At 49.5% G+C, this 12,106-nt stretch overlaps 1 protein-coding gene across 3 annotated transcripts in view; it reads right to left on the bottom strand.

The window, feature by feature from the left end:
- The window catches only part of SCARF2 (scavenger receptor class F member 2), a 119,165-nt gene that overhangs the window by 28,767 nt on the left and 78,292 nt on the right, over positions 1–12,106 (bottom strand). For all 3 annotated transcript variants that reach the window (XM_008174576.4, XM_024111061.3, XM_042843208.2), the window contains one exon: positions 9–130. In XM_008174576.4, coding sequence (XP_008172798.2) covers positions 9–130 — 122 coding nt within the window. The remainder of the gene's footprint in view (positions 1–8; positions 131–12,106) is intronic.

Raw genomic sequence — 12,106 nt, 5'->3', positions numbered from 1 at the left:
CACCTTACCGACAACTTTAGGCAGTTTCTGGCGATGCAGAGGAATTCGGGGGAGTTTCATGCTAATTCGACTGAACCGGCCACACAAGCGCCCTGGCGATTTCTTGCTTGCTGCTGGGTCCTGGTTCCCACTGCAAGAAAATACTGTGCGTCAGTCAGAGAGCTGGCAGAGCAGGAGCGGGTGCAGGGGTATGTATAGGGAGCACAACAGCCGCATGCTGGAGACGTTTTAGACGGGCCAAGCCTGGGCCTAGAGCCAATGCTGGGAGCCCCAAAGCGAAGTGCATGGTGAAGGTGGCTTCATTTATCCCGACACGGCCCTAGGTCCCCAGAGAGCTGAGCTGAGCAGGGTCCGCACTAGCACAGAATGGGAATGTGGGCACAGCACCACCTCATCCTGGTGCAGGGTCCCCAGGGGGAACTATCGCCAGCGAGGTGCCAGACTAGACATGGGTTTACGATCTTGGCCATGAGCAGCCCAGGGCTGGACAGTGAGACATGCGTGTCGGCATTTGCGCTCCCAGCGGCTCAGCCCTGCCCTTGGACGGTAAATTTCGTCTCAAGTGCGAGTCTGACCTGCCGGGTACCTGAAGCTCAGTAATTTACTGGCCTCTACAAAGCTTGCTAATGGTGCTGGCACCTGTATCCTCAGAGAACAGCCTGCTGGGGGTTATAGGAAATCTCTTCCCACTTGTTCCTCTCTGCCACCATGTCCTCTCTCATTATCCACCGTTCCTGACCTCACATGAGGCCTCCAGCCTCTATGCTCCAATCCAGGCTGGGCTCACAAATCCCATTCAAAGGTACAATTGAATTTCTTATTACTGCACTGACTCTGCCCCAGCTGTGCCATCCTGGAGAGCTGCTTCTCCCACAAACACGTGTGCTCTCCCATTCCACCCCTTGAACATGGGCGGAACTCCCGAAGGCATTCACGCTCTTAGTGGATGTCTAATTCATGTCCTTTTTCAGACCTCTCCTTAACACCTGGCAGTGCTTTGGCTGGGACCGCAAAGCCCACCCCTTGGCAGTGCTTTCGTTGGGACCACCTGCCGCTTCTGAGACTACACCTGTATACCAGTGCATCCCCTTTACTGTCTCCCTCCTCTGCATGCTGTGTCCTCGCTGGTACCGAAAGCACCCCTGTATTCACACCCGACACACGATTGTCATAATCTTTGTGCAAAATATGTCTTGTGAAGTATCATTTAAAAACGAATGACACACTGATCATCAGTCTTGTTGTGTAATGTGTGTACAAAATGCATATTAAGCATTATGAACATAAGCCAACATTATAATGCGTTTATCAGACAAGTCGGGGGTGGGGGTAAACCAGTTTCTCAAAGATGAAGGACAAGTCGACATCTCTAGCCATCAAAGTTGACTGGCAATCACCTGTCAAGTGGCCATTCTTTGGCAACGAATCGGGGCAAGAACAGATCCATCAGCATTTTAGCAAACACCACCATGGAACACTAGACTCCATATCTTGGCTCTTGGGCCCCCCTTTACATCTCAGGCCTCCACCTGTCATCTCCCTATGGGTAAGGACCCATGTGCTTCATCCTCCAGATTGGGGTTTTAGGCTGCAGTCCCCATGCAATTCACGGTGACTATCCAAGCAGGTGTGTCCCGTGCCTGCTATTGTCTTCTCTCCCTGGGTCTATAACAGGGTTACCAATCAGCAACCAGCTTTCCCAGAGCACAGTCCGTTTATTTAGGACAAAAACATTACAGAGGAAACCTATCATAGCACAATACACAGTCTACATGAATGTCAGCTTCCCAGGGGTCACCAATCTTCCACGTGGAGACCCTGGCAGGTTCCAGGCCTTCCAACCTGATCACCAGGCTTGCAATCTCATGTCAATTTGAGGAACCAAATGAGGGACTTGAGTCAGGTCACGCACCCCACTTATACCAAAAGCCTGTTCTTTGTCTGCTGGATCTGAGCCAGTCTATGCAATTCCCCCTGGTGCTGGGGTGGGCCTTCTCTGGAGTTGTTCACCTGTCTGGGCATTTGCACTAATAACGCGTCCCCCCCACACTGATTTTAGCTCCTCCATGAAGCTCTGTAACCCTTCCCCATGGAGGTAGAATACAATTCCTAGTTCCCAAAGACACAGAGAACACTTATAGAGATACATGTGTATGAATAAGCCTAGTGCCCACAGTGCACATCTCAGTATACCGGTCCATGCTTCCAAGATCTCAGATCTGTGTCACTAACAAAAATGTTCTAAAATACAGATTTTAGGGGGCGGGGAGGGTATTCTGGGCAGGTGGGTGGGCAGGCAGGGGTTCCCCTACAGTATTTGCAATCCAAACACAACAGTATGGGACTTCTGCAGGAGACCCACAAAGTGAAGCCAACCAGTCTAGGTTTGGTGTCCAAGTTGAGTGAACAGCAAATCTAACAAATGCAACAGTAAAAACACTACAGATAATGAACTTGCTTCCAAATTGAGGGAAGAAGCAGTGTTTTACCATGAATCTTGTGTCTGATGTTGTATGATTGAAGATGACCATGTATATCATTGTTGCTATCACTGTCGTCCAATTGCACTAAATTATGATACAAAGTATATCATGTAAGGTGTCAATGGAAAAGTTACACTCTGTCAAGTATGAGTATCCTGGTTAAATCCATGTATCTTCACTATATCTGAAGTTATGAGTATTGGCTATGTATTTGTATCTCAAATGTGTTTACTCTTGGGGTGACACCCACAAGGTATCCAGTCTCGCCAGCCTTTTGTGAATGGACTATTTAAGCTTGATGGGCCATTAAGAAGAATCAACTCTCTAGATAGCGCTTCCTGAGGATGCCTCAGACAGAAAGGAGCCAATGGCTAACCCTGTGATTCAGCAAAATATGTAAGAGCATGTGATGTGGACACGTGACCTCGGACTCCATCTTTGTCAGTAACTTTCTGTATGCAGGGGCTGTGGGCTTTGTTTGGGACAGTAAATTTCCATGCACATAGCAGAGGATATAAAAGACATCCGAGACATCTCCATTTTGCCTCATTCCTACTCCAATTCTCTGGATTGTGGATTTACAACTAAATAGAGTATTTTGAACTATGGACTGAGGCCCTTCCAATCTTTCGGAAGTTACCAGAGAGACTTTTGCAAACCAGCAGACTGTTCTATCACTGCTATGAACCTGATCTATGAACACTGAAAATCATCTATATGTATATGATTCTTTAACTATTCAATACACTCTTCCTTCTTTTATTAATAAATCTTTAGTTAGTTTCCTAAGGATTGGCTGACAGCATGATATTTGGGTAAGCTCTGAGATACATATTGATCTGGGGGTAAATGTCTGATCCTTTGGGATTGGGATTGGGATTGGTAGACCCTCAGATATGGTGACTTGGGTTTTCAGTAACATCTCACTATATTAGACAAGTGGCTATTCTCTGACTGGAAGGATGTAAACAAGTATTTACAATTCACCTGTAGGACAGTTTGCAGAGCATGTACGGAATGGAACGGCCTAACCCCATGACTTAGCAAGGGTTTTTCTAGCACAGAATATAAAAAGAGTGGGGGAAATGGTTCTGGTCACTTCTCCTCTCCCACCTCTACTGATGGCAGCAAGATTGTTAGAAAGACAAAGAGCCATCACTGAAGTGGGGATAGTGGTCCTAGCTGGAAGGTTTTCTAGTTAGTATGGACTGCTGAAAGCTTTTGGGTGAGAAACAATTTTTTGGTTTTGAATCTTATTTAGCTTGTTAAAGTTTAGAAAATACACCTCTACATATTGCGACCTGATATAACACGAATTCGGATATAACGTGGTAAAGCAGTGCTCCTGCGGGGCGGGGCTGTGCACTCAGTGGATCAAAGCAAGTTCGATATAACGCGGTTTCACCTCTAACGCAGTAAGATTTTTTGGCTCCGGAGGACAGCGTTATATCGAGGTAGAGGTGTAGTGTGTGTGTTTATCTTTAATTTCTTTTGTAACCAATTCTGACATTTATGGTTTTATTACTTATAATCCATCTTTCTCCAGTTAATAAACTTGTTTCAGTGTTTTATCTAAACCAGTGTGTTTTAGCTGGAGTGTCTGTGGAATCTTTACTCAGGTTAACAAAGGCTGGGGCATAATAAAAGCCATGCATTGACTCTTCCTCTACAAATCATAATTCTGTTCTTTGCTATAGTTTCAATCAATTTGCCTGGTACTGAAGTTAGGTTTACTGGTCTGTAACCGCCAGGATTGCCTCTGGAGCCTTTTTTAAAAACTGGTGTTACATTAGCTATCCTCCAGTCATCTGGTACAGAGGCTGATTTAAGCAATAGGTTACATACCACAGTTGTTAGTTCTGCAATTTCATATCTGAGTTCCTTCAGAATTCCTGGGTGAATACCTTCTGATCCTAGTGACTTATTCATTTATCGATTTGTTCCAAAACCTCCTCCATTGACCCCTCAATCTGGGACAATTCCTCAGATTTGCCACCTAAAAAGAATGGGTCATGTGTGAAAATCTCCCACAGCCTGTGTTATGCGGGAGGTCAGACTAGGTGATCACAACGGTCCCTCTGACTCTGTAGTTTATGAATCAGTGCTGGGCAGAGCCGGCATGATCTTCAAAGCAGGTCAGGAACCAGAAGGTGCCTGGCAATTCCAGGAGGACAGTTTGCTGCATCCATCAGCATCACTGACCACAAGTGTTCAAAAAATCACGAGTTGGGCCCCCCAAATAATGACATTTTTAAAAATAATAAATGTTGGTTCTGTTTCTTTGCGTCTGGTTTCTGAGTCTTTAGGAATCATGTTTTCGAGCGTATTGTGATGCTGGCAGAGCAGGTGCCAGCTCACGCCAAGGCCCCTAGGCCTCAACTGAACAATGACAAAGACACAGCTGGAACCACTCAGGCTCACCTGTGTGTTAGTGTTGTTAAAATACGTATTCGAGTTATACAGGCAAGTCTCATCTTACGTGCATTTAACATGTGCGAATTCAGCTTTGCGTGGTCGGCAAACAAAACAAAAAAAAAGAGAAAATTAACATTTTAAATACTGTACCTTTAGTGCGGGTGATTCCACCCGCCATTACACTCAATGTAATTTTGACTATATGTGATTTTTGCTTTACGTGCTGACAGCGGAATGTAACCCCAGTGTAAGATGAGACTTGCCTGTACACATGTGCTTGGTGTTTAGGCTTTATGTGTATTAATCTCATGTACATCATCTATACCCTGTGTTATGATGTGACATTACATGTTTGCATTGTAATCCTCTACAATTGTGTAAGTCATCATAGAATCATAGAATATCAGGATTGGAAGGGACCTCAGGAGGTCATCTAGTCCAACCCCCTGCTCCAAGCAGGACCAATCCCCAACTATTTTTTTAAGGCCCCCAGATCCCTAAATGGCACCCTCAAGGATTGAACTCACAACCCTGGTTTAGCAAACCAATGCTCAAACCACTGAGCTATCCCTCCCCCCCCATTGAACAGGAAAGAAGTGTTAATCAATGTACAATGCTGGCTTCCTACACAAGGTCCTGCCCACCAAGAAGGCCCAGAAACCAAATGAGCCATTGTGAAACATCAAAGAACAAAGACTTTGTTAATATTCCTCCTCTCCATTACCCATGAAGAGGAAATGAGTGCATTAACTCAAAGTTAGTTCTGTGTTTGTACTGCATCTAGCACAGTGGAGCCCTGCTCCATGACTGGGCCTTCTAGGTGCTATGGGAGTATAAATAAATAACCATAATAACGCTGTGATGTGAACAGGTTGAAAAGTCAAGGAGACACCTAGAAAGGGAAGCACAGAAGATGGGCTGTGTGCTCACTAGAGTTCCCTCTAGTCCTCCCACACTTTCATCAACTACAGGAGCCCACAGTTGATTGCCTTGTGATATGTTGTCATGCCACTATGCTGTCATTAGAGGGTGCTAAACAGTGACACTCCATATTCATCTAGGACAGAGGTCCCCAATCTGTGGAGTGCGCTGCTCTTGGGGGCGAGGAGGAACGTTTGTGGGGTGTTTGCAGTGGTGTGGTTGGGCCCTGTCCTGGCTCTGGTCCCGGGGATTGGCTGCTGGCCCTGCACCCAGGGATCCGTGCCCAGGGCCCTGGCTGCCGACCCCACGCTCTTGGCTCTCTGCTCTTGGCTGCATCTGCCGGCCCTGTGCGTGGGACCCTATCTACCGGCATCAGCTGCTCCTGCCCCCAGGCTGGGCCCCCTTACCCCTGTTTGCATCTCCCGCTCCTGGCTGGTGGGATGGTGGGGCGCAGACAGAGGTAAGGCGGGCACAAGATAAAAAGTCTGGGGACCACTGATCTCGGATTTTGCACAGAACATGGGGCAAACCTGCCAAAGTTTAGAATTAGCCACAACCTGAACTCGCCCCACTCACGGTGAAGAGATTCTGCCATTCCACTGCTGCTAGCAGGGGTGCTGCCATTTCCTCCTGGAGCTCTGCACTGGGGAAGCAGCAGGCTGTGCTTTCCAGAGCTAACCCCATCCTGCAATGCGCCAGCACAGCCGCAAAGAGCCGGAGAGCCCAACAAACCATGGACGAAGGAAACTATTTCGAGACTTTGCCCAAGAAATACTTCTGACAATGAGTCTGTGTTTGTGAAGTGGCTTCTTTTATCTGCACAATAATTAGATGCAGACCACACGTTCTCCAAACCAGATGTACGGTTTTGGAATTTAATTGGCACTACTGCCAAATGGAGGCTTCCTGCAGCAGTCGACAGTATGAGATGCAGCCACACTGCAGGGAGATTTTTTCCACAGCTATTTCGGTTGGAAAGGAGCTGCTACTTCCCTCTTTGCTCCCTCACAGCAGCAGGATAGAGCCTATGGCTGGCCTAGTCGTTTTTACTGATCTGTGCATGAAAGCTAACAACCACCTACCCAAACGCCACCAAGAAAGGTGGATGATACTTTGAGCCATGACAGTTTTGATGGCCCTGACCAGTCAATCTCCCGTGCCCACACTGCAGTCCAAACCCATGCTGGTCAATACGGCTCAGACCCACCTCTCCAAAGGGGAGTAGGCTCAATGCCAGGCTGAAGACCTCTGTCTGTTTTATGGACAACCTGAGGATTTTGCTTCATTCTGTCCATGTAAGGCCTGACCTCGATCAGGAAACGCCCCAGCTCCGACAGAGGGATCTAAGCTGAGACAGTTTTCCTCCCCTCATTTAGCCATGCAGAGCCCACATCTATCCACCAGGGCTTTTGCAGTGTCCAACCAGCAGCCAACACCTCCCCAGATTCCACGTTGTCTACGGCACCCTGCCATGCAGGCCAGTCAAGAAGCACTAGTTGATTCCGAAGCCTCTACTGCATGGACTATCTAGCCTTGAATGAGGTCACCATCTGGAATCGATACCCTTCTACTGCTCTCGAGACACTTCGCTCTGCTAAGATCTTTACCAAGCTGGACCTCCATGGAGCTTATAACCTTGTCTGTATTCAGGAATAGGATGAGTGGACGACTGCCTTCCACACCCAGTTCGCACATTTTGAGTACTTGGTCATGCCCTTTGGATTGTGCATTGTCCTTGCGATGTTCCAACATTTAATCGAGGATATTCTTAGAGACATGTTGGACCAGATCGTTGTGATCTTCCTTGATGATATCTTCTCTGAGACCCAGGTCCTTCATGACCATGGGTGACCCAGCTCTTGGAAGGGCTCCACCAGCATGCTTAACTAGAGAAGTTTGAATTTGACCAGAGCACAATCCAGTTCTTAGGATACACCATTTTGCCTGAAGGGCTGACTATGGATCCATGTAAGGTATCTGCCATCTCCAAGTGGGCAGGTCCAAGGGACGTGCAATAGGTATAATGATTCCTCGGTTTTGCCAACTTTTTCCCACCTGGTAGCCCCTCTGAGGGCACTCTTCCAGAAGGGAGAACGATCGGTCTGGTCTCCTGAGGCTCAGTTCACCTTTGACCAACTAACCAGAACTTTCACCATGGCGCCCATCCTTGTCCATACAGATCCCACCCAACCATTTACTCTGGAGGCCAATACATCAAATTTCACCATTGGAGCCATACTGTTGCAACAAATGGGTCACATAATCAGCTCCACCCACATGCCTTTTATTCACAAAAGTTAACCCTGGCAGAAAGGAACGACAACATTTGGGATACGAAGCTATTGGTGACCAAGGCAACCACTGAAGAGGGGCGCCACCTCCTGGAAGGAGCCTGGTTCAGGTCCCTACTGGCCACAAGAACTTGGAATATTTCTGTATGGCTCAAAACGTAAATCAGCGTCAGATCTGTTGGTCACTATTTTTTGCCCAATTTGAGTTTGTCATGACTTACTGCCTGGGTGCTAGAAATGGAAAGGTGGATGCCTTGTCCCTCAAGGATGACTACGTCAAATCTCACACAGAACCTCTTTGGAGTCCTTAAACCATCACATTTTTGTCAGTGGAACAGTGGCAAAGAGCCTAATGTCCATCATTTGGTTCTGGCTGCCTCATGATCCATTTGCTACCCAGATTGACCAGGCTTTGGACAATGCAAATACCCAGCCCGGCTCACATTTCCTCTACCATGGGGAACACATTTATGTCCCTGATCATCTACCTTGACGCAAAGTCCTGAAACTTTGCCATGATGCACCTCTCAATGGTCACTTTGGCCAAACTAAAACGTGGAGCTTAGTTTCATGGACCTTGTGGTGGCTGGGTAAGCACTCTGTCAAGACATACATTAGCTTTTGTGATCTTTGCTCCTGAATCAGAAACACACATGTGAAGCCACTCAACCTTCTCCAGACACTGCCTAACCTGTCCTAGCCCTGGTCCACTGTCTCTTTGGACTTCACTATGGATCTGACTCATTCTCGGTAGTGCACAGTGGTTGATCAAGATTGCACATTTTGTTCCTTCCTGCACAGTACCAACCACCTCAGAGATAGTCCATCTCTTTTAGAACATGTCTTCTGGCTCCATGGACTTCCAACTGCCATTGTGTCAGATCGAGGCAATTTATTGCGCACTTCTGGCATGAGTTTTTTAAGCTCCTAAGCATAGCACTTCTTATCTCATCAGCATACCATCCACACACTATGGACAGATGGAATGGGCAAATCAGATCCCGGCGCACGACCTCCCAGTTGTAGCGTTTGTTCCATAGATGCCTCCTGAAAAGTTCAATTCTGGGGTCCCTACTTGGGCCTGGGAGGAAGATGGGGGTAGTGGCGGAGCTTGGAGAAGCCCAGAGAAGTAGCGAGTGACTCCCCCTAGAGCCCATCCTTTCCCTGTGCCTCCAGCTGGGGGCTCCAATGTCCAGGCAGCTCTGCTACTCAGCTCTGACCCCCCCCCCCCCCCCCCCCGAGTCCACCTTGAACTCCTAGCACCTCCAGCCCCTGCACTCCCCTGCCCAGTTCTGGACTGCAAGTCTCCTGCACTGACCCACCTCTGAGCACCCCCGTCTCCTGCCCGAGCCCAGCACTGGCACCTGCTGGCTCAGAGAATGCTCTGCAGGGGAGGGAAAGGGGCCGTCTGGCAGGGGAGCACAGGTACCATAGCCACCGGCAAAGGCCTTCTGTTTGGCCCACCAGGAATCAGCTGTTCCTTCCTGTTCCAGCCGGGGGCTCCGCTGTAAAGGCGGCCCTGCTACCTGGCTCCAGCTGGCCCTGGGCTCCTTGTGCTCCCTGGCTGCGAGGCAATCCTGTTCCCTCACCCAGCGGGGAGACTGGGCGGGTCAAAGTGGGAACTGCTGGAGCTGGGAATGAGAAGGGGAGTGCAGGTGCTGGAGCCACCAGGAGCGGAGCTGGAGCCAGGCAGCAGGGCTGTCCTTCCATCAGACCCCTATTGGGGAGCAGGACAGAGCAGCTGTCAAGCAGGCCAACAGAAGGCCCTTGTGGACTGGACCAGGCTTTCAGGGGGCTCTCTAGCTTCCTTGGGACCTTCTGCTTTTGCCTGGGTTGCAGGTGCCTCACGCTGCCATGAGTACCACTGTTGCTTCTTAAATTGTCAACAGGATGACTGGGTATCCCTGCTGCCTTTTGTAGAATTTGCCTATAACAATTTGGGGCACACTTCGACCAAACACAGCCCGGTTCTTCGCCAACTTTGGCTTCCACCCATGTTTCCACTCAGTGTTACCCATAGTTTCCTTGGTCCCTGCAGTGGCAGATCTGGTCACTCAGCAGGAACTCGGGGAGCAGCTGGAAGCTGCCAGAGCCCTACACGTGCTGCCCAAGGGTGAGCCCATCTGCCCACATGCGTGTGTACTCGGGCAGCTATCAAGTCAGGAGGCCAGTACTTGGTCGGGAAGCCCCTAGGGGAAGCTGAGGGCGTAATGGCACCAGTTACTCAGCAGGTCGTACACTTTTCTCCAAGTCAGTGTCACTCTGCTGGGGAGGTTCAGACCTGATCCCTTGTGGGCATCAAAGATTTCATGGCACTTGTAACAGCACGAGTTTGACCCTGGTGTCATGTCCAAATTCTAGGAAGGTAATTATGTTCTTCCGACCTACATTTCCCTGAGCTTCTGCTTGGCAGTGCTATCTCTGACTCCCAGGGCCTCTGCAGTGCATTGTTAGATGGACTTTCTGCCCAGAGGTGGCTGCACCCCCCAGTCCCCCCCGTCCCCCTGCACTAGAGGATGGCTGCACTGGCAGATGGCAATGCCCTGGGGATTGGGCCCAAGCCAGGGGAGTGAAGGCTGCTCCGAGTGGCCATTACTAAAAACCTGTTTGCAATTACCCAGAGTTTTCAGAAATCTTCGCCTTTTTGGTTGCAATTTTCCAGGCTCAGCCTGTGTCTGAGGTCGAAAATGTTTGGAAAGTGTCTGCAAAAGTAGTTCAGTCGTTGCAGAGAATGAGGGAAAATGCACTCCCCTGCGGTGGAAACATTGATTTTAACCAGCTTTGCTGTAGAAATGGGTGGGAGTGCACCGACTGGGGGCCCTGGCCGAGCAGCAGAGGAGGGGAGGGGGAGGGGTGGCTAGAGACCGGGCTGAGCAGAAGGGAAGGAGGAGGGGGGTGAGGGGCTGGAGTGCTCCCATTCGAGTTGGGTTTTTGTCATGGATTCGCAGATTCCAAGGCCAGAAGTGCCCATCCTGCTCTAGTCTGACCTCCTGGGTTTACAGGGCAGAGAACCCATCCAGGGAGTCTAGCCCAATAACCTCTAGTTGAACCAGAGCAGATCTTTAGAAAGAGACCCCCAGTCCTGACTGAAGGGCTCCCAGTTATAGACAATCCCCCCGTCCCAATCTCCCAGAGGCTACTTCCCCTCACTGTTAAAAATCTGTGCCGTGTTTCTAGTCTGAATTTGCCTAGCATTCGCTCCCAGCCGGCGGATCCCATTCTGCCTTGTCCGCCGGATTAACGAGCTCCTATGCCAGGTCTTGTCTCCCTGTGTGAACTGGCCACTTGACGGATCTCCAAGCATATGGCAATCACGCAGCGCAGTGCCCATCGCGTAGATTTCTCATTGATTCTGTGCCCTCTACCGGTGGCTGCTTTGTGGGATAGCTAAGGAAAGAGCACATTCACCTCCTTGGTTCCTTGGATGATGGGCATGGCGCCATTTCCATCCAGGTCGGGGAACACCTTGGTCTGATTAAAGGGATCTTCCCTCTGCTGCATTTTCCCCTTCCTGCCCCAAAATGCCCCCTTGGCCTAGGGGCATGAGACAGAGGCTGAGAGCACTTGTATAGGGAGGATCTCAAAGCCACAACCACTATTGCATGGTGCCTTATCATGCCCTGCAGGGACTTCGCCCCAGTCTGCAGACGGCGATGCTGAGAGACAGAGCAGCGATGAGACCAGTAGCATAGATCTGGGTAAACAGTTTATCCGCTTCTGTTCTTGGAAAGTGGAGTTTAGTTTAGGTTCATTTACCCGCTTTTTTTTTTTTTTTTTTTTACCACTCCACCACTGGATGAGACCCCTCTAAGGTCACAGAGTCAGTGTTGGGCCCAGGCTCAGCCCCCACAGCCCCTGATCCCCACCGCTGCGCTTTGACCACCAGACCGTCCAGCTCGGAACATGCTCTGGAAGAGTCGGACACATGCCGTTTCTGCCACGTCCCTGCCTGTCTGGTGCACGCTGAGGAGCACACGCCCACGTGTATCCCGAGTG

Source organism: Chrysemys picta, chromosome 15 (genome assembly GCF_011386835.1).
Source record: "Chrysemys picta bellii isolate R12L10 chromosome 15, ASM1138683v2, whole genome shotgun sequence".
NCBI lineage: Eukaryota > Metazoa > Chordata > Testudines > Emydidae > Chrysemys > Chrysemys picta.
Note: the sequence above shows the minus strand (reverse complement) of the source record. Positions and strands in the feature narration are given on the sequence as shown.